Source organism: Carassius auratus, chromosome 6 (assembly GCF_003368295.1).
Source record: "Carassius auratus strain Wakin chromosome 6, ASM336829v1, whole genome shotgun sequence".
NCBI lineage: Eukaryota > Metazoa > Chordata > Actinopteri > Cypriniformes > Cyprinidae > Carassius > Carassius auratus.
In genome coordinates this window covers 25,676,518-25,688,610 of record NC_039248.1, presented here as the reverse complement: position 1 = coordinate 25,688,610, position 12,093 = coordinate 25,676,518, and the positions used below count along the sequence as shown (strand labels likewise).

At 34.7% G+C, this 12,093-nt stretch overlaps 1 protein-coding gene across 3 annotated transcripts in view; it reads left to right on the top strand.

Annotated features, from left to right (window-relative positions):
- LOC113103988 (voltage-dependent calcium channel subunit alpha-2/delta-2) overlaps positions 1 to 12,093 on the top strand; it is a 259,966-nt gene that overhangs the window by 199,254 nt on the left and 48,619 nt on the right. For all 3 annotated transcript variants that reach the window (XM_026266026.1, XM_026266024.1, XM_026266025.1), the window contains exons 7-8: positions 7,335 to 7,466; positions 7,544 to 7,601. In XM_026266026.1, the coding sequence (XP_026121811.1) occupies positions 7,335 to 7,466; positions 7,544 to 7,601 (190 nt within the window). The remainder of the gene's footprint in view (positions 1 to 7,334; positions 7,467 to 7,543; positions 7,602 to 12,093) is intronic.

Sequence of the window (12,093 nt, the reverse complement as noted above, 5' to 3'; positions counted from 1 at the left end):
CTACTACTAATACAAATTTATAAACAATATTATTAATATTGATAATAAAAAATGCTGCAACAAATGTATTGCTCGTTGTTAATGTTATTGAATCCATTAACTAACAGTAAATAATGGGACCTGAACTAACAATGAACAGTTTTATTTTCATTAACAAACATTAACAAAGATAAATAACTCCTACTACGAATAATAAATAATGTTAATATACTGTCAGTACTGTTAATATTAATAATAAAAAATGTATTGCTCATTGTCGGTTTATGTAAATTAATGCATTAACTAAGATTAACAATAAATAGTTTATTATTATTAACACAGATTAACAAAGATTATCAAAGGCTTCTACAAATTAATTTATTAACAAAAACAATGTAAGAAATACTGTTAATTTTAATGAAGAATGATTTAATTTAAACAAATACAATAAATATATTGCTCATTGTAAGTTAATGCATTAACTAATGTTAACCAATGGGAGCTTTTAAGTGTTAACTATAAAAATTGTTAGGTAACACTTTATTTTAGGGTCCAATTCTCACTATTAACTAACAATTAACTATGACTTTTGCCTCAGTTAACCCCTTATTTGCTGCTTATTAATAGTTTATAAGGTAGTTGTTAAGTTTAGGGTATTGGGTAGGATCATGGATGTCATGCATTATATGTACTTTATAAGCGCTAATAAACAGTCAATATGTTAATAATAGACATGCTAATAAGCAAGTAGTTATTAGTGTGAATTGGACCCTATACTAAAGTGTTAACAAATGTTAACCTAAATTTTGAAATAAAAATATTGGATGTGGATGAGATCCCAGAATTAAATGTGAAGTATCTAAGTTTAAGTAATTTTGAGCACAAAACGTGAATTTAACCCAAAGTGTTAACCCAATTTGTTTGTCTATTAATCTCATCTTTTTCTAGGACAAGAGTGTGTTTGAGTGTGTGTATGTGTGTGTATCATTTTCTACAGTAAAGATCCATAGTTTTACTGTAATAGTGTTTGACAGTCTACCTGAAGTTGGTTTAGTTTGGAGTATATAGATGTAAATGGATTGGTCATGCCTTTAAAGTTGCTGCATGATATCCAGTATTTGAGATTAGTTGTAACATCTGTGTGAAGACCCTTCTGTCTGTTAGTCCACTCCTCCAGTGATGAAGACTATCATATCTTCAGCTCGACTCCAGCAGATTAGCTCAGCTGACAGAGTCCTGACACGTATGCTAATACAGATCAAGTTCGTTCGTTATTATTCTGAGCAAACGTCTTTGATTTTAATCCCCGCTGTAAGAAACTGTCCCCGTCTCAATTGTTGTTGGAGATACTGTTGGAAATGGTGCTTATTAAAGTGAAATTGAAAGACTAATTGTGTGTGTGGATGAAAGGACGAGGAGAAGCAGCTTGAGCGGATTAGCACCTCCCGCGGATGAGGACGACCGTTTTTCACCGTTCCTCTCAGAGAAGGAAAAACCAACCAAGAACAGATGAGTGAGAGGAAGTCTGGTTTGATTGTAACCATCTGTGGGGAATAAAATATCAAGACATGCAGGTTGACATACCAACACTAGCACTTCATTTTTAATTCAAAGTGACTGATGACTGATTTTACACAAAACATTAGAAAATAAGACCAGGAACATGTCAATATAAAAAAGAAAATGTACTGTAATAAATGTTATAGTAAAAAAAAGAAAAATAAAGAACAAATTTCAAGTTTTAGACAAAATTAGACTAGGAGCATGTATATATAAATTGTAACCAATTTAACTGTAATACATTTTGAACCATAAGTGATCGCTTTCAATGTTTATTTTATTTTATTATTTTATTTTCCTTTTTTACAAATGAGCATGTACTGTACATATAAAATACAAAAATTATTATAAGCTATTTTATCATGAATATTAACTGGTATTAATATGAATTCATTTGGAATAATAATGTTTAAAGTGATTTATGAGAACAAACAACTGACTGTACGGTGTAGTATAAGGCATAATGAATGGATTATAGTGAATTAAGAGTGCCAATATAATGCACTTTATAATTCTGGTTTCATAGGTAGTGTTAGATGACCTGTAATGGTGTTTTACATGCTTCTAGTTTGTGTACAGCCTGACCGTGTCATTACCAGGACTATCAGAGCCGTGTCAATCACAGCATCTGTGTGCGTGCCGATCCAAGATTTCATTTTCTTCCCTCTGCTGGAAGCCAGATATAACCGAACCCCCTTTGAGATGAAGAAGTGGGACTGCTATAAACTGGATTTGAAGTGGTTTTCTCTTCAGCGCCTCCTCCTCCTCCTCGCTCCACACGCTCGTCCTGCTCAGTGAAGGGGCACTATCGCTCTCCGCCACACTAATTAAAAACCTTAACGCAGCTAACGCCTTCCTTCATTCAGCAGCACATTCACAAATTATATATCCGCTGTTTATTGGTTACAGTATCATTTTAATTAAAGCTTTTTCCCCCTTTCCATTTTCTTCCAACAGTTCTGAGATTCAGCGCTCTGTAAGCAGTCGTTTATTCCTGTTGTTCTTGTGGGAACCTTTGTAAAAAGAAGATGAATACTGTATGTGGTTGGTTTTTGCTGTGGTTTGTAGGGTTCTTGTTCTGTTGTTCTCCATCACCCGAGGTCAGTGTGTGTGTGTGTGTGTGTGTGTGTGTGAGACGTATGATCCGCTGCTCTGACAGACCGCTGACACTGATAGCAGGTGTGTCTGGTCGTCTCTGGCCTTGATGTGCTCCGGTGTGGATGAGATGTGGATGCTTCAGTTTGAGAGCTGTGAATGTGATTGTGTAGCAAACACAGAATGGGAGAGCATGTGTAAAGTTGTTAAACAGCTAAACTGACAGTAGGATTGGGTGATTGTATCAAAAAAAATTTATGTCTGAGTTGGATTGAATGCTAATTTTGTAAGCATTTTTTTTTTCTATAAAGTTGTACATGATGTTCTTATAATTTTGCCAAACGAAAGAAATGAGAGCTGGCTGACTAGTTCTAAAACTTCTTCAAACAGAAAATAGTTGAAAAAGTTTTTAAATTAATACAATATGATAGTACACATTTATGGATGTTTTTCATGACACATTACAAGCACCATAAAATATAAAGCATAAAAACACATTTCGCATAAAAATGTATAACATAAAACAGATAAAAAAACTAAGCTCACCAAAAAAAAAAAAATTGTTGTTGATTTTAAAATTTAAAAATATCGTTAAAATTGTTATTATTTAAAGGATGAAAATTGAAAATTATGTCATTAATGACTCGCGCTCATGTCGTTCCAAACCCGTAAGGACAGAAAGCTCTCGGACTAAATCTAAAATATCTTAAACTGTGTTCTGAAGATGAATGGAGGTCTTGCGGGCTTGGAAAGATATGAGTCATTAATCACATCATTTTCATTTTTGGATGAACTAACCCTTTAAAGAAAAATGTATTGCCTAATCTATTTATTTTTAAATAGATTAAATAAATAAATATAGAACATTTTCAAAAGAATATATATTCAATTAAATATTTGCTAAATATTTATAAAAAATTAGAATCAGGATTATCCATTTTGTAGATTGATTTAATAAAATGGTTCGTAAAGGTTATTCTAAAATGAAGAGTATAACTATAGCCTCTTTATGTGTGCACATGTTAGTAACTACAGATTTGTATATGATTTGTATATGGTCCATCATTCAGCAGCTGCACTGAACAGCTCTCATCCAGCACATGGAGTCCTGTAGGGCTGTTTTGCTGAGTAATAAGCATGACAGGATCGGTTATGAAGGATTTCTGGCTCTCAGCACACCCCATAAATCGGCCTCGTAACCCGGGCCGCTCCTGGTGTGCCGCTTTGCATCATAACAGAGCGAGCGTTCGGCACAACCGCTGCTCTTCAAAGTGTCTGAGGGATTGTGTGTGATGGATTCTCACACACGCTCTTATTTTGAAGGATGGTCCCCATGTAGTTCCACCCTGCCACACAAAATACTCCCTCAGAGGATATTTTTCTTTTTATCAATTGTCCAGTGCACGTCACGTCCTCGGTAAATAAATCAACCGGACCTTTGTTTTGCGTCTGTTTTCTTATCTACCCTGCCCTCGTAATTCTGCTTAGACGACCTGTGCCTGACAGCCCTGTGTGTGTGTGTGTGTGTGTGTGTGTGTGTGTGTGTGTCAGCTGCTGTCCTCTCTGGTTTGGTTGAATCTGCATATGCCACCCTGTGTGTGTCTGATAATGCTGTAAACAGTGTGTGTGGGAGCCTACCGCTGCATCCTTGACTCAAAGACACCCTTAAACATTAGATACTTAAATATAAGAGTAAATATTATCTGGAGCAGAGCTACTGATTTAGAATTTGTGCACTTTAACCAGTTGTTAGTTATGTTAAGTACTAACAAGATTTGTATTTCATACTGTTCTTTTGAACATTCTGTTTAGAAAAGAATCCTGAAAATGTATATGTATCAAAAAATGAAACCGCACAACTGTTTTCAACATTGATAATAATCAGAAATGTTTCTTGGGCAGCATATCAGTATATTAGAGTGACACTGAAGACTGTAGTAATGATGCTGAAAATTCAGCTTTGCATCGCAGAAATAAATGACATTATAACGTATATTCACGTAACTGCTGTTTGTAATTAATTAATTTTTCTTTTCTGTTTTTTTGTTTTTTTTATTTAAATATTTATTTATTTTTCAATCGCATCTCACTAAATAAGAACTGCATTGCAATATGTGATGCAGTCTCATGTTCTCTGGTTGCATCCATACATGCATGCACATTTTGTCAAATGTAGTTGATCATCCAGTTATTCCATGCATACAAAAAAGTTAACATACTGGGAACTGTATACATAATGCACACTGCAGAGATAGTATGAGGAGATGGCTAGCATGCTATTTCCAATGTCTCTGAAAATATAGAAACAAGTGCAAGATAGACAGACAGACAGACAGACAGATAGATAGACAGATAGATAGATAGCATATGCTTGTGTGAGGAAGCAGAGATTAAGGAAGTGAATGAGAGATGTGTTAGTTCAATAAGAAGGATGTGAAGGGAAAGAGAAGAGGAAGAGATGGACGGAGGAGGATGTTTTCTGGCAGCGTCAGGTCAGTGTTTGCGCTGCGTGTCATGTAGGTGGGTAGCTGTGGATCGGACACTGGTGACGGAGGGAGCACGAAAGATGGAGAGACATTAGTGACACGCTGAGCGTAACAAACAGAGACAGAGGGGAACAACAGAGAGCTGAGCGGAGCAGACAGCCGCAGGTACACACAGACAGCGGAGAGTGAGACACGCTGCAAAAGTTTTACTTGCTCTCTGAGACAAACTGCTGTAGACAAAAGTAGAGTAGGATTGCAGAGAGCTGTCAGTGAAATGAAGCTAGTGCACATACTGTACGCCTGGGTCACAGTGTACGGAGGTTGGAAGATATCAAGACACAACCCAATCTAATGAGACTTCTTATGAAGAGCTAAGATATAAGTGCACATTAAACATTTGCTCAGTCTTCTAAGACTGTTGTTGGTTAGACTGCTGGCTTTCTTTTCAGACCCAGTTGTGTTTTTTTATTTTTATAAAGGGCATTTTCTGCCTTGCTGATCTAACCTTATGATGGATTTATTAACTTTATGACCAAGCACAAAGACCTCTGAAATCAAAAAGATGTTTTTGTGGCTTTTAGATTAGTTCTGTTAGATTTAAGGTCATCTAAAAGCTAGTGTACTGCTAAACATTTATATGCTACTGTTCAGAAGTTTGGGGTCAGAATTCTTTTTTTATATACTTTTATATACTTATATATACTTATATACTTTTATTCAGTGACATAAAAGACATTTATAATGCTAAAAAGTTTTCTGTTTCAAATAAATGCTATTCTTTTAAACTGTCTATTCATCAAAAAAATCATGAATAAATATCAAACAAATATTAGACGCAATTGTTTTGAAAATTCTGCTCTACATAACAGGAATTCATTACATTTACAAATATATTCAAATGCAAAACATTTTAAATTGCAATTATTTCACATTATTTCAGACCCAAAACTTACCGAATGGTAGTCTTAACTTTAAAATGTACTGTTTTCCTCTTTTAAGACCATAATGGAATAAAAGTGACCTGTTTTGGCAGGAGTGTATACAAATAATGTTCAATAATATGATCTCATGCCACCTATTAAATGTAAAACAGGTAAGATGTTATATTGCATCTTTGCTTCTTTAAAGCAGCTGTAGATTCAGAGCTAGAGAATAAATAAGATCTTCTCCTATTGTAAACCTCTCCTGGTTTCTCCTTTAAGAGTGTGTGTGGATCAGCAGCAAGCAGTTTCTCCTCATACACTGATGACCTTGCACAACAGTCACGAGTGCTTCTCTGGATATTTCCATATTTATGGAGTTCTGACGTGTGTGTCTCTGTTATCAGAAATATCTGCTTTTTGTTTTTTGGATTGATATTGTTTGTGGATATAAGGAGATTTGTTTGTCAGTGGTTTAAAAGGTCATGTTCCCTTTCGGTTTGCATGTTCTTCAGCAGATCACCTCTATGGATTCTCTTAAATCAAGCAAAAACATGTTTTATAATAATGAATATTTTATTTATAAGAAGCACATATACAATTGTAAAGACATTTAGAAAAATGATGCAAAATTGTATAATAAGGATGAAAATTAAATTTAAATGCACTACGATTCAAATGTTTGAGATTAAGATTTTAAAATGTCTTTCAAAGAAGTTTCTTCTGCTCACCAAGGCTGCATTTATTTGATCAAAAATTCAGTAAAAACTGTAATATTGTGATATATTATTACAATTTAAAATAATTGCTTTCTATTTGTTAAATATATTTGAATTATAATGTATTCATTACATTAATGTTATTCTTTAATTCTTCCTGATGTAAAGCTGAATTGTCAGCATCATTACTCCAGTCCTCAGTGTCAGAAATCAATCTTGAATGATGATTTGCTGCACAAAAAACATTTCTGATCATTATCAATGATTAAAAAAATTTAATACTGTAATAAATAGCATAACATTTTGTGAAAACATTGCAGAATTTATTTGAAATAGACATTATAATTGCCTTTAATGTATCCTTTGATCAATTTAATGCACCTTTGCTGAAAAAAAGTACTCATTTCTTAAAAAAAAAGAAAAAAAAAACATACTGACACCATTTTGAACTTTAGTGTATATAATAACTAAAAAGACTGAAAATATATGAATTAACAGCAAAATGTAAATCATATTTGTATGCTTGAAGCTTAGAATATGATGTTTCATAATGGTGTTTTTGGTGTGTCCCGCAGCTCCCACGATCCTGAACGAGCTGAACTGGACTCAGTCTCTGGAGAGGGTCTTCATTGAAAACAGTCGTGAGGATCCTTCGCTGCGCTGGCAGGTGTTCGGCAGCGCCACCGGAGTCACCAGATACTACCCCGGTAAAGCTCTTCAGCTGTAAACCATAGTGCATCCAGTTCTGCCAGCAAACTCTGAGTGTGTCCTGTTCTCTCTGTAGCCACAAAGTGGAGAGCGCCCAACAAGATTGACCTGTATGATGTGAGGAGACGCCCGTGGTGAGTACTGTCGAGTACGGCTGAGGAATTACTCCACTGAGTCTGACTTTGATCTTGTTGTTTTCTCCGGCTCCTGCTGCAAAGAGCAAGCAAGCGTGTGAAGTTCAAATGAAGTCAGGCTGCCACTGTTTACCGGGGGTCAGGATGTGTGTCAGCAGCATCTGGCTCATGTTCTCCCTCAGATCTATAGGAGAGACTTTACATTGAGATTTCCTGCAGCAGTATGTGCTGTTTAAGGGACTCTGGAGCAAGATTTAGCATAAACTGTCTTCTACAGTCAGTTTTCTCTTTCACATTAACTACTGACATGGCAGAACATTTGTTTTTTAATGTGTGGGTACAAGCCTGGCTCAAGTGCAGTCTCCAAAATGACAACTAAACCTAGCTATGAAGAGCACATCAATGGAAAACTGGCCGAAATTGTTTGCAACATTCATTTTTCAGCTAAAGTAATTTTTAGTTAGCATAATTTATTTTTCATTTACAAATTATGTATTTATTTAGCTGGATTTAAATTAGATATTTAAATGTTATAAATAAACTAACGTAATTTTAATTAATTTATTTTATTTAGCTTAATTTGAAGTATTTATTTGTATTTTTACTTGTGCTTTTATTAATCTGAAGATATTTAAATTCATTCAGTCATTCTGCATTTTATTTATTTATTTGTGCAGTCATTAAGCTGAAGTTATTTTATTTATTTAATTTTTATTTAGCTTCAGTTATTTATATATTTGGCTGGAGTTATTTATCTATTTAGTTTAGCCTAAATTAGTTCTTTTTATTAATTCAGCAGAAGTTTTGTATTAATGTCTTATGCATTTAGATGACGTTAAAATAATTATTTATTTATTTTATGCTGAAGTCATTTTATTTATTAATCAGTTTTATTCTTTAAGTTATTTATTTATTTATCTGCTTGTGTATTTATTTAGCTGAAGTTATGTTTATTTAGTTATTTAAATGTAGCATTTATTTTTATTTTTTTTAATTTAGCTGAAGTTGTTAGATATAGTTTTTTTAAGGATTTATTTATAACAGTATTCATGCCTTTATTTATATCCACATGCATATTTATGATGTGATAGTCACTGGAAATATGGGCCAAATTTCGCTGTACACTCAAAACTATACTGACTTTCTCATTAACAGTAAAGTACATCTTTTTGTGCGTGATATAAGTAGCAGCAGTGCATTAGCCTGGGCCAAAGTGCTCAGTAGGTAGCACATGTAGTGGACAGTTTCATCCAGAGCGACTCACAGTACACTTGTTATAGGAACAATCCCCTCAGGTTTAGCTCGGGGTTAGGCATCATGGTTAGCCGCTACGCCACATCACCCCTACAGAGACACGATCACCCACAGAAATACATCTCTGTCTACTTAATGAAGAAAGAAGAAGCTGTTTAGAGAGAAAAGCAAGGTGTTTAAATGGAAAACAAGTTGTTATCAGGTGCTGGCGTGTTAGCCGGCTGGATGAGCGTGCTGCGTGTTTCCCAGAGTACAGGAGTCTTAGCGAGGCACTAATGAGTCTCCACTTTGACAGAGTAATTAAGTTCACACTCAGGGAAAGTGTCTCCGGCGCAAAAAAAAACAAAAACAATCCCCAATATACCTGTAAGAAGCATGCAGCTAGCTAGCTAGTTTGGCTGACAAAGCGCTAATGTTGCTGATGAGCCGGGGCGAGCTCTACATTGTTTTTGTTGTGATGCAACACGCTCTGCAGACTTAATGAGTTGCTTTTAATGCTTTTGTGAGTGTGTAGGCTAGCGGTGCTGTACAGAAGCACAACAGCTCTATAAGTGCAGGGATGATGAATTACTATCAGCAGGCGCTCTGCTCAACATGCTGCTTCAGTTTTCATATGTCTCTGTGCAGTGTGAGGTATCACCAAACTCCTCGCATCCTTTCGTCTCGGACCCCTTAATGAGTCTTTTCCTATCATGATTATGGTGCATATCAAAGTATAAGCAGCAGAAATGTTTGTATATGAAGTAACCATTTAATCTGATATTCCAGTGTATTACGTTTACAAATGAAAGATATTTTATTTTTGATCATTTTCTCCTTTTGTTCAAACTTAATGGACACAAACAAAAATATTGTGATAATAAATGATAAATCTAGCATCAGTACAAAATATTTTTTTATGTTGTAATAAAAACAAAATTCTCAACCCAGTAAAACTGTCAGTTATGATGGGATGAAACACATTTTGCAGCTGTAAAATTTTAATGTGTAATATTATAATATAAATTATATGCATAATTAAATGATAAATATAGCATCGTATTTTGCACACACACACAAATAAAACATCTCAGCACAGTAAAATTGACCAGCTGTCAGTTTATATTAAATTATAATTGCATTCATTTAATATATTACTAAAATTAACATTATTTTAAAATGTAAAAAGTCTTTTTTATAATATTAAAAAATTATCTATCTATCTCTTTGCAGTTATTACAGATTGTAGCTTCAGATGCAGTTGTAGCAGCAGCACTGGCGTCTCAATAGTCGTCTGCCCGCTGCTCTTTAACCCCAGCACACGGCTCCAGAGCTGTTTCTCAGACTGTTGCTTGGCAACCTGCGCTCCGCTCTGCTGATTGGCAGGCCGTGGCAGTGGGAGGGGTCGGGATGTGTCAGGTCAAGTTTGCATGATTATGGTCAACACACTGTCGTTGTGTATTACACTCTTTGCACGGCTTGACCACTCAAATGACAGCCTGCTGCTTAGCTCAGCTAATGTCTCAAAGACGCCGGAGCAGGAGTTTGGAGGAAACTTTTAATATTCTGTGCATTTACAAAACTGATAGTTCTGGTGCTGGATGCTGCTTGGTTAACTGTGATGTAAAGTCACTGTTAAACATCAATTAACTTTTAGCAACTATTACATACAGTAGGTTTACATATAAAGGCCTTTTTCTTGAAGCAGAGGGATGACACATTTCCACTGAGAAAACAATTCCATTTTAATTATAAATTAAGTTATTTGTAAGAACGCAAATTATCAATACAATAACTAACCTGTCTGTCTTTTTGTCTAGATGTGAAATTGCCAAGAAGTATATTTAATTAGATAGGTTTTTAAATACACAGTTAAATAGTGTGTGTGTGTGTGTGTGTGTGTGTGTGTATATATATATATATATATATATAATTATTATTATCATTAATATAAATTTTTGATTTTTTTAAAGCAATATTTTATATATCTTTAATAATTTCAACTCATGAAAAAATATATTTTATATATTTCCATTTAAAAACATGTATATATATATATTGTATCCTATATATGTATATATCCTGTCATTATTATTTAATTTTTTTTACACTCGAGTTGTAAAAAAGACGATGTTGTGATAAAAGTTGGTAAACAAACATTTTCTGGTCCCCATTCACTTCCATAGTATTTTTCCATACTGTGGAAGTCAATGGCTACCAATTTCTTCAAAATATCTTATTTCATGTTCAACAAAAGAAAGACATTAATCTAGATTTGGAGCAACATGAGATTTTTCATTTTTAGGTGAACTATCCCTTTAAGGAGAAACATCAGGACAGGTCTCCATCTGTTCTGTATTTAATCTTATTGGTGTCTCTGAGAAACAGAAAACAGCTTTTGAAGAGATGTTTGGTGGAGGTGACTGGAAAATAAATGACCCAGGCAATCACTTAATTGTCTCCAATTGCTCTGACATGAATTATTAACACACCTCTATTATAACGTATGTCTACACAAGTTAGCAAAGGATGGCGGGAGAAGGTGAAGATTTGGAGGAGAGAGCGTGAGCGACGGCTAAAGGCACGAGGATTGATTGGAAGAGAAACAGACAGAGGTGTATGTTTTGTTATCGGAGCGTTACAGAGAAGTCATTACCATGCAGGTTCAGCCCAGCGTAGCAGATATTCAGCACAGCCAAAGCACATATTGATTTCTGAGAAAAGTAAATCTGGCTCCTAAATAAATATTATTGTGGCTGCTCAAACTCCAAGTTAGATGGAGGCCTGTCAGCCCTGTGTCTGCTCTCCGGTCAGATTAAACACTGACAGGTCAGTGTGTTTCAGTGCAAATGCACTTTGAGAAACTAATTCGCATTAATGTTTGCAGTCGAGTGAAAAAATCCAGATATTGAATAAGAGATCCGATGTATATTTCAGTCACATTTATTTTAAAGTACCATAGTATTGTCGTCTAAAACCAGTATTGTATCATGGTTCTGCCAGAGTCCATTTTTTTTGGAAAGGAACACTTACAATAAGTGCCGTGATAGTACCGTGGTATTCCTGGACTTACCATGGTAAGGGAATTTCATTACAGTGGTATATTTCATATTTTTACCATCTATCGCATGTAAATACCCTGTTACATGAATTGCAGCACCATGGTATTTTTCAAAGCAGCATAATGTTACTATCCATGTACTGTACCATAGTGCTGCAACGGTACTTGTTACAATCTTCCAAGGTACATCAATCAATT